Genomic DNA, 13,821 nt, shown 5'->3' with positions numbered 1-13,821 from the left:
ATATAGGGTTAATTACATGTTTTAAATATAGCATTTAAATATAAATCTTATCTTTATAAATATGTAATATTAAATTTTGATTTTTATAATATAATATGTATTTTATCAAATACATTTATATTTAATTTCAACTCAAATAAATCATTTCTAATATCTGTAAGCCTGTTATTGATCATATCATGCATTAGTATCGCAATATATGTGCTTTTATTAAAATTTATTTTATGCTATAATTTCACTGCTTTATTATAATAAAGAGTGAAGCCTTAATTTACTTTACATTTCGACATACATAGACATACAAGATCAAATAAATTATTTAAAAACTAATATCTGTAAAACAATTACTTATCAGATTATGGATTAGTATATAAACAGTTTCTGTACTGAAATGTATCTTGATTTTATTTTTATCATAATATAGACTATAGAGTGAGACCTTCATTTACACAGACATTTAAAAATGAATATAAATCCATTTAAATATATCACAAAATTCAAATGTATATTTCATTTTAAACTCTAAAAAATAATCAAATCTAATCAAATAGATCTAATCAAATAAAACGTCTGCGTTACGTCATGATCACATGACCCGACCGGTCACACATCGCTTCCTGTTTGCTGTTGCGAAAGTAGAGATACATCAGAGCCAAGATGGCGGCGCTTTTCAAAGCACGTAGAGGTCAGTAGTGTTACTGATTATTACTGTCTGCTTACAGCAGTGTCACTCGCAGCTCACGAGCGACTCTGCGCGCATGTAATATGCAGCTAGTTTATTTAAGCGAGTGATTCACAAACATTTGTACGACTGTCTAAATTTTTGGTAACGTTAATTGAATAAATATTAACGTAACACATAATCATTTATTTTATAAGACCCTGTTTCGGTTAGGTCTAAAGTTAAGACCATTAATAAACTAGTCAATAAATATTATAAGAGTAATCACGTGCTTACCTTATTAAAATTCACTTCATGATTCTTCATGGTTCTAGGCACGAACACGTATGAAATCTGAAATGTTAGTTTGCTATGTTCGTGTTGTTTTGGATGGTTTATTGTCATATGTGGGGTTGATCTTTACTTTTTCATTCAAAACAAATGTCACTCAGTTTCTTGAAGAAATGCACGCGTTATGCATTCAGAGTAGGTTTATCTAACTGATTTTTCAATTTGAATGCATTTGTCTCATTACAGCTATTTTGAATAGTGTGAAAATGCACAATGACCTTTTACCTACTTTTACTCTGCAGGTTCTGCGCATGCGCATAAACTCGTATTTCACTACCCTAACATATAAATGCTACTAGTGAAATACGAGTATATATAAACTAACATATATAGTTTTTTTGTACATTAGCCATGGAAGTTTCATGATTTTCTTTGTAGTTTTACTATGTAAAATACTGTAATATTCAAATATTCTCTACTGATTAGATTATGATTTAGTGTTGCAATTTATGCATATTTGATTGCCATTAGGACTGCACAATTAATCGAATTTCTAATCGCAGTTACAATTATGGATGCCACAATTACGTAATCGTTCAAAGTCCACTTGTGTTATTCTGCTCGCTTAAGATGTTTTTTTCTTGGAACATGTTATCTTAAAGGTTTTTCCATTGTTTTAGTTTTAGTATAACGTTATAATACCATTCATATTTTTACTTTTTTTATCATTTAAAGAAGAAACCAATCTGATGTATATTTGACATTTGATGTTTAATACTTTAGGAAAGCACTAAAGGTTTTTCAGTTAGAGTGTTTTCAGTTTTTTTTTTTTTCATATAAAAATACGGCATGCAGTTGCATCAAACAATGGTATAAACATCATTCAGTGTAAATTGTGATAATCGTAATTAATAATCGCAATGACAATTTCAAGGGAATAATCGACAATTCGTGCAAAAATCGTGCAGCCCTAATTGCCATGTATCTATGATATCACTGCTTTATCATTAACTTATTTTTGCGGAATCACATTTATGTTGCCATTTCATTTGTTCATTATTCATTTAGTAAATATATACAGTATACATGTTACTATAATCTTCTTTTCTGTATTTATCAGCTCTGGGCATGGCGGTAGGGCATGGCGTTCGCTGTTTGAGCCAGCTTGCGGAGCTGCCAGAGTTGCACCAGATGATGAGGCAGACATGTAGGGATTACGCTCAAAAAGAACTTGCGCCAATCGCTGCTCAACTGGACAAAGATCACAAGTTCCCTGCCAAGCAGGTAAAAGGAGCTTGAGCCATGGAGCTCCACAGTATTCACTGTCTTTCGATTAGAGCACATGAGGATGATTGTGGTTGATTTTTGGATGGTGTAGGTAAAAGAGCTGGGAGCGATGGGTGTCATGGCTGTAGAGGTACCAGAGAGTCTGGGTGGAGCTGGGATGGATTATCTGGCGTACTGTCTGGCCGTGGAAGAGCTCAGCAGAGGATGTGCATCGACCGGAGTCATCGTCAGTGTGAATAATGTGAGTCGTCTTTTATTCTGTGACTCAATGAATTCTGCTAAATCTGTTTAAGTGCACATTTAAAACTTCAATCTGTATGTGAATATATATGGTTAAACAATGAATTTATGCAGTGCCTAAAAGAACTCAAAAAAATATATATTTTTAGATATATTTTTAAATATTTAAAAAATGTCCAAACATATTTAGCTAAATATACAATTCCAATCTTCCAATCCTACACCATGTTTTTGATCAATTTAAATTATATTTTGAAAAATATAGTTTTGAGACATCATTTTATATATATATATATATATATATATATAGATACACACACATACATATACATATATGTATAATTATTATATTGATACTTATTTTTTCCTCATACTGTATTATATATACAGTGGTGTGAAAAAGTGTTGGCCCCCTTCCTGATTTCTTATTTTTTTTGCATGTTTGTCACACTTTAATGTTTCAAATCATCTTAACAAATGTAAATATTACACAAAGATAATGCAAGTAAATACAAAATGCAGTTTTTAAATGATGATTTCATTTATTAAGGGAAAAAAGCTGTCCAAACCTACGTGGCCCTACGTGACAAATCAATTGCCCCCTCCTGTTAAATCATGAAAGAACTGCAATTAAAACAGGTCTGGCAGTAATCAGGCCTGGGTGTGGCTAGTGAAATTTAACTCAGCTTTCTAAAATAATGTGGTTAATTGCAGTTCTTTCATGATTTAACAGGAGGGGGCAATCAATTTTTCACGTAGGGCCACGTAGGTTTGGACAGCTTTTTTCCCTTAATAAATTAAATAATCATTTAAAAACTGCATTTTGTATTTACTTGCATTATCTTTGTGTAATATTAAAATTAGTTTGATGATCTGAATCTTTTAAGTGTGACAAATATGCAAAAAATGTAAAAAACAGGAAGGGGGCCACCACTTTTTCACACCACTGTATATATGTAGAATTATATATATTATATAGAATCACTATTGCTCATACTTTACAGATTACTGAACTGAATCTCTAAGTATCAAACCTGTCCTTTTCATTATCATTTAGCTGAGATTTAATTCTGCATGCGATCGAATTGCTGTTTTAGTCGCTGTACCTGGGCAAACACTTGATTGCAGTTGTTGCTGCAAAGCGTGGCACAACCAGTTATTAGATTTAGGGGGCAATTACTTTTTTGCGTAGGGCCAGGCAGGTTTGGACAGCTTTTTTCCCTTAATAAAATAAAATCATTTAAAAACTGCATTTTGTATTTACTTGCATTATCTTTGTGTAATATTAAAATTAGTTTGATGATCTGAATCTTTTAAGTGTGACAAATATGCAAAAAATTTAAAAAACAGGAAGGGGCCACCACTTTTTCACACCACTGTATATATGTAGAATTATATATATTATATAGAATCACTATTGCTCATACTTTACAGATTACTGAACTGAATCTCTAAGTATCAAACCTGTCCTTTTCATTATCATTTAGCTGAGATTTAATTCTGCATGCGATCGAATTGCTGTTTTAGTCGCTGTACCTGGGTCCAATTCTGAAGTTTGGCACAGAAGAACAGAAAAAGCAGTGGATTACTCCCTTCACCACGGGGGAAAGAGTCGGCTGTTTTGCTCTGAGCGAGCCAGGTAAACACAGCTGCAGTTCCGTGAGATCTGTCTGCTTTCTAAACACAGGTGCACTCATACTCCTTCACACAACCACCAGTTGTGGATTATTGAGATGATTTCATTTATGCTCTACATCTACAGATCCATAGAGTTGCCATTTTATGCTAACATCAGTGAGAGCTTGTTTTCATCTAAGTGTGGTATGAAATGTTGTGCTGAAGATATGTTTTTCGCTATAAAGGAAACGGCAGCGATGCAGGTGCGGCGTCAACACTGGCACAGCAGGAGGGAGACGAGTGGGTTCTGAGCGGAACCAAAGCCTGGATAACCAACTGCTGGGATGCTTCCGCCACCGTCGTTTTCGCCACAACAGACAAGAGCTTAAAACACAAGGTTCGTGTGCGACGAATGAACTGATTTGAAAACGACTGATTATGCAGTGTAATTTAAGTCCATAAAAATGTAAAGAGCTGAAATTGTTTTGATTTGATGTATTCATAGGGTGAATTGGGAATTTTCAAAAGAAAAAATACATGATTTATTTACTTGTATAATTATTTATACAATTTTATTTTACTTAAAAATCAGGGAATTAGTGCCTTCCTAGTGCCGATGCCTCATCCGGGGTTGTCTTTAGGGAAGAAAGAAGACAAACTGGGAATTCGAGCTTCATCGACTGCCAATATCATTCTGGAAGACTGCCGCATCCCACTCGGCAACATGCTGGGAGAGCGCGGAATGGGCTTTAAGATTGCAATGGTATGATTTTAAAGGTGCTGTATGTCATTTTTTGACTGTACTAAAGCATAAAAATAGCACAATATGTTTGCAGATATTTAGGAAACACATATTTTGTTTCACCTGAAAAACAATGCTTCAGCCAGTTATTCTACTTTGAAATGTGCATTCCGTGTTGGAATCGCTGTTTTTGTTTTGGGCTGTGTAATTCCACCCACTGACAGTTTTACCCAGTAGTATTTCGGCTCCCCGGGTTGCCAGTTGGTGGAAAACACAGCGTATGGCAACCATGGAAGCCAACAAATAAACTGCGTCAGACATTGCAAATTCTACCTGACCTAAAAAGCCTCGGCATCCATCTAAAAACCGCTATGTCCAGAAGCTCATCAGCGTACAGTGTCAATTGCGCATGTTCCTGTTGCGTGTCCTCAATCTGGCAACCTGTGTGATTGCTGAGTCTAAGGAGGATGGGCTAGGAGAAACAACTCTCTTCAATATTTTGAATTTGGAACGCAGTGCCATTTCAACCTTTGTCGGTTACTGTAAATAAAACCATTTCATTTTAGTCAAGTTATAAAACTAAAGCTCTTTCACATTTGCTTTGTTTACATGGGATCTAATGCAGCTGTTTTCCATCCCACAGCAAACTCTGGACAGCGGGCGGCTTGGTATCGCAGCACAGGCTCTTGGTATCGCTCAGGCGGCGCTGGACTGTTCGGCTGATTACGCTCATAAAAGAACAGCTTTCGGTGCTCCGATTGGGAAACTGCAGGCGATACAGGTGATATACTGACTGTAACTCACTACAAACACTCCCTGTGTGACATTCAGAGGGAAAGTGGAAAGCTTTAATGTTTTCATCTTTCATCTGGGATGATTCAGCTGCTGACGTTTCTCTATAAATGTCTCTTTCAGTTTAAACTGGCAGACATGGCCTTGGCCATAGAGAGCGCTCGACTGCTCACCTGGAGAGCTGCTATGCTGAGGGACGCAAAGAAACCTTTCACTAAGGTTAGTCTGTTTCCTCATAACTAACTATTGTGAAGTTTATGGTAAATGTGCTAATGGTTTATTTAAACTTGGGGTTAGTGGTGCAATGAATATCATGAAAAATGTGTGTGTGTGAGCTGCTATGCTGAGGGACGCAAAGAAACCTTTCACTAAGGTTAGTCTGTTTCTGTAGTTTATGGTAAATGTGCTAATGGTTTATTTAAACTTGGGGTTAGTGGTGCAATGAATATCATGAAAAATGTGTGCGTGTGTTTTTTTTTGTACTGCAGGAAGCTGCTATGGCTAAACTGGCTGCATCTGAGGCTGCTACGTTTGTCTCCCACCAGGTAATCATCAAATAGATATTTTATTTCTAAACCCATCAAACTGTAGATGCACTAACATGAGTATTTTGCTGAAATGTGAAGGCCATCCAGGTGCTGGGCGGGATGGGTTACGTCACAGACATGCCTGCTGAGAGACACTACCGTGACGCCCGCATCACAGAGATCTACGAAGGCACCAGCGAGATCCAGAGATTAGTCATTGCTAACAACATTCTGAAAGAATATCAGCAGTAGGAGAGCTGATGTTCACAGTGACTCGCTCTGTTATGACTGTGCCTGGATTGGCTGATCTGGTCAGTCACAGATCTCAGGACTGTGTTACTGTGACTGGCCACTGAAGATGTATTAATGTTGCTTTATCACAGATAAAGTGACTCAAGGCTGTTTGAAGTGCATTTTCTCATTTGTGCCACAAGAATGCAGTAGAGAGGCTGGATCGTTTGCCTTTGTATCAGACTGTAAGGACTAATCTTCACTGGGAATTGAAATGCATATCTGATTGTACATAATGAATTGTGTGTATTTGTTATGCATTTTAAAATAAATAATGATATCAAATTTTAATACTATGATTTGTTTAAACTTGGTTTATTGTAACACCTATAAGATTCCTCTGATGATAGAATTTGGTTTGAATTATGGCTAAAGGGAAATTGTTTATGGGACAAAGTTTGAGGGTTTTAAAACGGCTAGCTTGCACTGTTACATGTTGCAGTTGTTTCTTTGGCCAACTTGAATAATACAATGCTGAAATCATGAACAATTTTCAGTGGGCTCCAAAAGTCTTGCGATCACTAGTGAAAAATCTTCTGTTTTGTCTTAATCTAATAATAAAAAATGCATTAACAAAAGACAAATTTGTGTGAAAATTGAGCCGAAACATTTTTTCATGAATGTCTTTAATTTGATCAGTGACCTACAAAAGTTCAGAATATGAAATATTTTGTATTTATTTGACATACTTTCTGTTTTTATGTTTTCGATATCATAAAATGGTTTGTTTAGGTGAAAACATTTTTGCATATTTCAAAAATATTTCATATTTGCATATTTCATTTCAAAAGGATCCTATTAAAGAACCCTGTTTATTTAACACACATGCATTTGTTAGTGTGTGTGCTGTTTGTTAGCTTATGAGGAAATGAGCGCTTGACCAGATTTGGCTTCAGTCCCACGTGCTGTGGGGTCTCTAATCTATCGGCCACATCGGGGGGAAGAGGCGCCATCATTTCCTGTGTGCCGTTTCTGTCATTTCAGAGCGTGTGGGCTTTTCCCACAGGACTCAGAACTGGGTCAAAGTTCCAGAATTCTGGAGACCTGAAATGATGCTGATGATTTTTTATAAGGATAAAGGTCACGGCTCTGACTTTTGTTGTCCTTGCTTTAACAATGCCTAAGATCATTCGCAAAAAAAATTTAATAAATGTAACCAGTGCCGGTTAAAGGAATGGTTCCCCCCAAAACATGCAGATTTTCACAACACAAGATGTAATTTCTGGAGTAGAGTGGTGTAGATTACTTGTGGATTATTGTGATGTTTTAATCCGCTGTTTGGACTCTCATTCTGACGGCACCCATTCACTGCAGAGGATCCATTGGTGAGCAAGTGATGCAAAGCTAATTTCTCCAAATCTGTTCTGGTGAAAGACCAAATGCATCTACATCTTGGATGGCCTGAGGATGAGTAAATGTTTTAGGTGAAATATTCCTTTAACCTCTACTGGTTACAGTGGCCAACCAAAATTATATAAACACATTCATATGTATGAATGTCACAGCATTAGATTATTTTGAAAAAGATGGCAAAGGTACACTTTTCAAAGCTTTTGTTTGTTTTAAGTATATTGTCAAATGTGTTAGTAATTTAGGGAGCCATTTAGTATATTTATTCATTTGAACTGTATAAAAACAAGCTGGAAATGTTGGTTTATTTTCTAAAGATATCAGAAATCTAAAACCATGTCACATAGCTTTTTTGCTACAATTCTTGTGTACACTTCAGACATTTCATGCATATGAAACATGCCTCATTTATGTACCATCAAAATTATGCAACTGGACACATTATTACCAAAAAAAACTTGTATTTATTACTTTGAATATGCACAAATTTACTGAAAAATGGTTTCATACAACTATGTACAATCAGGAGGTTTAGATGATCAAAACAGTCTCATGTAAAGCTGCAGCCTGGAGTCTATAGGCAGAACAATATAGGCATTATTCAGTGTCTTATTGAAGCACAGACCGTGTCTAATTACTGCACTCTCATAAAGCGGAACAAAAACAAGAAATATAGACCCTCCCTTCCCCCACCTTACGCCACAGTGATTAAAATCAAATGCAAACAAGTGGGCCGCTGACCCTAATATCACTAACTAAGACAAAAATACCCGTGTACATCTAATTCATTATTACTAGGACAAACTGTTAAAGGAGCTAAAGACAGAAAAATATAATCAAACAGAGTCAAAGTTTATACATTGTCAATTGATTATCTGAATGTTTGCTAAGTTTGGTACAAGACCTGTTGCATGTAACTGGGAAGTTGACACATTTTTTCATCTAAAACTATTTTAAATATTTTTTAACATGCCGTTTTAATGGATATGCAAACTTTAAAAAATTATTTCTCACACTCATTTATAAGAAACAGAGCACCTAAAAATACATTTTCATATATATTTGAATCATGTTTTTGAATTAAAAATAGAATTATTGATGAACTACCCAGATATTAAAGTTTACAGCCTTGAAAGTCCATATGCGCAGAGCCACTAGTCCATGGTTGAACGTTGAGGTTCACACATAGTTTCGTTTATCATAGTCCCCATTGATTGATGTGCTTTTTGTAGGTGGAGGTACATATTTTAGAGGATACGAGGATTTCTCATCATGTGGACGAGAGAAACACAGGATCACTCCTCCGACCAGAAGCATGGCAGATGCTGCCCATCCGATGTAGAGCGCAGCTCCAATTTCTCTCTTCTTTGCATAAGGCACTTGAGGGTCGTAGAAGTCTGAGATGATGTTATTGGCCATCCAGCACAGAGGCACCAACACAAACAAGCCTGCGATGATGTATATCACCCCTCCGACGTTGACTACTTTGGCTTTGATGGACTCTTTACTGATGCAGTTGGTGCACTGAGCACCGGCGATGGTTATCATCAGAGCCTGGACACCCAAAACCGCTGAGATGACTGTCAGAGCCCGAGCGGTCTGGAGGTCAGTGTTCAGCGCCAGGACAGAGTCGTGCATTTTACACTGCATCTGACCTGTGCTCTGGACCACGCAGGACATCCACAGCCCGTCCCAGATGTTTTGCGCCACCACGATGTTGCCCTCGATGAAGGCAGACACTTTCCACATGGGCAGCCCACAAGCCACCATCACCAAAAGGGTCCCGGTGACGCTCAAGCCAAGTCCAATAATCTCCAGACATGCAGAAATCATCTTTGCAAAGTTTTTTTTTTTTTTTGATGCACTTTAGAAAGTCTAGAAAAAGTCTTTTTGTTCAAAGCAGGTGTTCAGAGCAGAAGTGTCTCTGCATCGCTTGGCAGTGTTGCAGGATGAGATGCGGTGGGAGTTTTCTGCTCTTGTATGCAGGGAGGATGCTGTTATAAGAGCACTCATAACAAAGAGGAGCGGCTCCAGCCAATCAGAGCGCAGCGCGTCTCCCGACAGCCAATCAGAAGTGAGAGCCACTGGACAAAACGGGATAAGACTAAACTGCATCATTCAGTCGGAGTTTTTAAAAGTGACGGTAGCAGCAATATACTGGAAGTGGGACTTCCTTGTCTTCCTGGTATTCTTTAAGAAGAAAAGCCCACTTTACACAAGGGGGGCACGTGTCAAAACAAGCACACAAATGTATAAGATAAGAGGTAATTTCTTTATGTTGAAAAGGCACGTCAGAAATAATTGACGACGGAGCGCTGCAAATGAAACCCGCCTCAGGTGAAACGACCACGCGAATTAATTATTTTGGTTAAAAAGAGCACATAACACAGATACTAGCGCGAAAGGCTTTGCATTTTTTCATATTTAGCGAATGTCTGTGTGTGTGTGTGTGTGTGTGTGTGTGTGTGTGTGTGTGTGTGTGTGTGTGGAAGAGAGCAAGCGCTTACCTGCGTATTTCCCGGTCTCTCTCTCTCCAAATCGCTATTTCGTCTTATTACAGTTATTTTAAATACAATTATTTTTTACAGTTACTACTTTTAAAAGCGAAAGTTTATCCGAGTTAACTAACCTTTTTTGTGTTCATTTAGCTGTTGTTTATGGAAGTTCTGTTGGACGTTTGGCGAAGTGATGTAATGCGCTACACAAACTTGGAATTACTTCATAGATGTCTTTAGCAACACTGTAAAAAAAAAAATCTGTAAAATTTACGGTAAAAAAACGGCACCTGTGGTTGCCGGAATTTTACCGTAATAAATACGGTAGCAATGTGTTTTTTTACCGTAAAAAATACGGTAGCAACGGTTTAGGTTTTACGGTTTTAACTTAAATTTACAGTTAATTACCGTAATTTCATTAACTGATATAATGTTAATATACCAACCTATTGAAGTACTGAAATCTGTTTTGTAGCTTTGTGTGTGTGTGTGTGTGTGTGTGTGTGTGTGTGTGTGGAAGAGAGCAAGCGCTTACCTGCGTATTTCCCGGTCTCTCTCTCTCCAAATCGCTATTTCGTCTTATTACAGTTATTTTAAATACAATTATTTTTTACAGTTACTACTTTTAAAAGCGAAAGTTTATCCGAGTTAACTAACCTTTTTTGTGTTCATTTAGCTGTTGTTTATGGAAGTTCTGTTGGACGTTTGGCGAAGTGATGTAATGCGCTACACAAACTTGGAATTACTTCATAGATGTCTTTAGCAACACTGTAAAAAAAAAAATCTGTAAAATTTACGGTAAAAAAACGGCACCTGTGGTTGCCGGAATTTTACCGTAATAAATACGGTAGCAATGTGTTTTTTTACCGTAAAAAATACGGTAGCAACGGTTTAGGTTTTACGGTTTTAACTTAAATTTACAGTTAATTACCGTAATTTCATTAACTGATATAATGTTAATATACCAACCTATTGAAGTACTGAAATCTGTTTTGTAGCTTTGTATTACACTGATAACCACCAAATGCAGGTGGTGATGAGAAAGACACATGATGAACCAAAGCCCATCACAAGCAGCTTTTAAATAATAACATATATAGAAGATGCACAGTGTCATTCACACAAACACTAAACACCATCACGGTAACACACATGAAACTGAAATCATGCAATAAACATTCATTTAACAACATTAGGTGTAACACACAACCCTAATATACAAAACTGATAAGAAAAAACTAAGAAGAAACATAGTTATTTCAACAAAAAAAACATCAAATTTGAAATGTAACGCAGGGAATTCTGGGAATGTCAATTTACGGTTATTCACTGTAAATTATATGGTCTTTTTCACTTCCAAAAACGGTATACTACCGTAAAATTAATGTCCATAACATGTAATGTCCAATACAGTTTTTCACCGTATATAGTAGGGGAATTTACCGTTAACCATTTAACAGGTTTTTACTGTAGCATTTTTACAGTCTTTTAGCGTTAAATTCACGGTCATTTTTTACAGTGTAGCAGTCAGACAGAACTGCCTAGGCCTAGTAACCAGCCAGAAGCAACCAACTAGACCATTTTAGGAACCATTTAGTTATGTACCTTTTTCCTGTCTAGCTGTGTGTCTTTCTTGCTCATTTCAAAGTCACTTTAAAAATCATTTAAAACAAAGTTAGGCTTTGTTAGATAATTAAGTAATTTAGGTCATTTGTTTGGTATTTTAATCTGGCACCCTGCAGCACTGAATAAAGTTTAAAAAAAAGAGTAATTGCAACTTTTTATCTCAGATTTCTGACTTTTTCCTCACTAGTGACTTTTTTCTTAGAAGTCTGAGTTTGTAGGCTTCTAGTAGGCAATTGTTTCTTTACTTTATGCTATATTATTAATCTGAATAACATTTTTTTAAATTGTGCATAAAAACTCTCCTTTAATGTCTTCAACTTGCGTGATTCGGGTTCATACGTGCAGCCCAGTGTGTCATGTGTCCAGTCATAACGTATGCTTAGATTTGTTACTTCCTCTCCTAAAGTATGCAGAGGAGTGGCGCAGGAAAAACAGGAAGAGGGGTGAACTGTCTCGTATTTGTGATTGTGAACATGCAGCTGCGGAGAAAATGACAGAAGACAGCCACAGTACCACCTTAGATACCGAAGACTCAAGAGCCAAACAGATAGCTTTGTTCTTGCCTTATAGAACCAATGACTTCAGTGCCTGAAGAATTTTTTTTAAATTTAGTATAACTTATTAGGCTACAGTTAAATTGACAGTGCTTTCTCACACAAAGCTGATTTCCCAGAAGTGACCATTTCCTATATGTCCATAAGGTGCAATTGTCCATTTACTGGAGTGGACGCCCCTCACAGAGGCTTATGTAAAGCTATTAATGACATTTACTGTAACCAGGTTTCTGTTGGTATTAAAAGCTCTCTGATTGATTCTCAAGAAAACTAAACAAAAGTGTGCTATCAGTAAGTCAGCCACTTTCCCAAAGTGTTGTAAAAATGCTGAGCAACACATTCAGTGGCACCTTGACAGAAGCACTAATCATGAGTCAGACCGAAGCAGGAAAATCTCTGTTGATTCAGGCTGTTGTTCGTCAGGAGGGTCTGGGTAAAAACTTTGCAGCATGTACCAGCCTCCACATCATGTCTGGAGTGACATGTTTGTATTTGTGTTGCTGGAGATGCATGTCTGTCTCACACAATGTCACTCATTTACAGTGTTGGGGAAAGTTACTTTTTAAAGTAATGCATTACAATATTGCGTTACTCCATAAAAAATAACTAATTACGTTACTTTTTATGGAAAGTAATGCGTTACGTTACTTTTGAGTTACTTTTTTATACATTGTCAATTGATTATCTGAATGTTTGCTAAGTTTGGTACAAGACCCGTTGCATGTAACTGGGAAGTTGACACATTATTTCATCTAAAACTATTTTAAACATTTTTTAACATGCCGTTTTAATGGATATGCAAACTTTAAAAAAATCATTTCTCACACTCATTTATAAGAAACAGAGCACCTAAAAATACATTTTCATATATATTTGAACCTTAAATCTTGTTTTTGAATTAAAAATAGAATTATTGATGAACTACCCAGATATTAAAGTTTACAGCCTTGAAAGTCCATATGCGCAGAGCCACTAGTCCATGGTTGAACGTTGAGGTTCACACATAGTTTCGTTTATCATAGTCCCCATTGATTGATGTGCCTTTTGTAGGTGGAGGTACATATTTTAGAGGATACGAGGATTTCTCATCATGTGGACGAGAGAAACACAGGATCACTCCTCCGACCAGAAGCATGGCAGATGCTGCCCATCCGATGTAGAGCGCAGCTCCAATTTCTCTCTTCTTTGCATAAGGCACTTGAGGGTCGTAGAAGTCTGAGATGATGTTATTGGCCATCCAGCACAGAGGCACCAACACAAACAAGCCTGCGATGATGTATATCACCCCTCCGACGTTGACTACTTTGGCTTTGATGGACTCTTTACTGATGCAGTTGGTGCACTGAGC

The 13,821-nt window shown here is 36.8% G+C and overlaps 2 protein-coding genes across 2 annotated transcripts; one reads left to right on the top strand and one right to left on the bottom strand.

The window, feature by feature from the left end:
* The first annotated feature begins 602 nt into the window (after nt 1-602).
* On the top strand, nt 603-7,034 carry LOC107567748 (short-chain specific acyl-CoA dehydrogenase, mitochondrial-like). The gene is made up of 10 exons (XM_016253486.1): nt 603-685; nt 2,073-2,236; nt 2,331-2,480; nt 4,007-4,118; nt 4,342-4,493; nt 4,689-4,859; nt 5,482-5,619; nt 5,754-5,849; nt 6,119-6,175; nt 6,257-7,034. The coding sequence occupies exons 1-10, from the start codon at nt 658-660 to the stop codon at nt 6,407-6,409; spliced, it is 1,221 nt and encodes a 406-aa protein (XP_016108972.1). The 5' UTR covers nt 603-657; the 3' UTR covers nt 6,410-7,034.
* A 1,250-nt stretch (nt 7,035-8,284) lies between these two features.
* cldn5b (claudin 5b) lies at nt 8,285-9,764 on the bottom strand. The gene has a single exon (XM_016253487.1). The coding sequence runs from the start codon at nt 9,629-9,631 to the stop codon at nt 8,978-8,980; it is 654 nt and encodes a 217-aa protein (XP_016108973.1). The 5' UTR covers nt 9,632-9,764; the 3' UTR covers nt 8,285-8,977.
* Between the last annotated feature and the right edge of the window lie 4,057 nt (nt 9,765-13,821).

Source organism: Sinocyclocheilus grahami, unplaced genomic scaffold (genome assembly GCF_001515645.1).
Source record: "Sinocyclocheilus grahami isolate Dianchi unplaced genomic scaffold, SAMN03320097.WGS_v1.1 scaffold1186.1, whole genome shotgun sequence".
In the NCBI taxonomy this organism is placed as follows: domain Eukaryota; kingdom Metazoa; phylum Chordata; class Actinopteri; order Cypriniformes; family Cyprinidae; genus Sinocyclocheilus; species Sinocyclocheilus grahami.
This window is presented reverse-complemented; position numbering and strand designations above follow the sequence as displayed.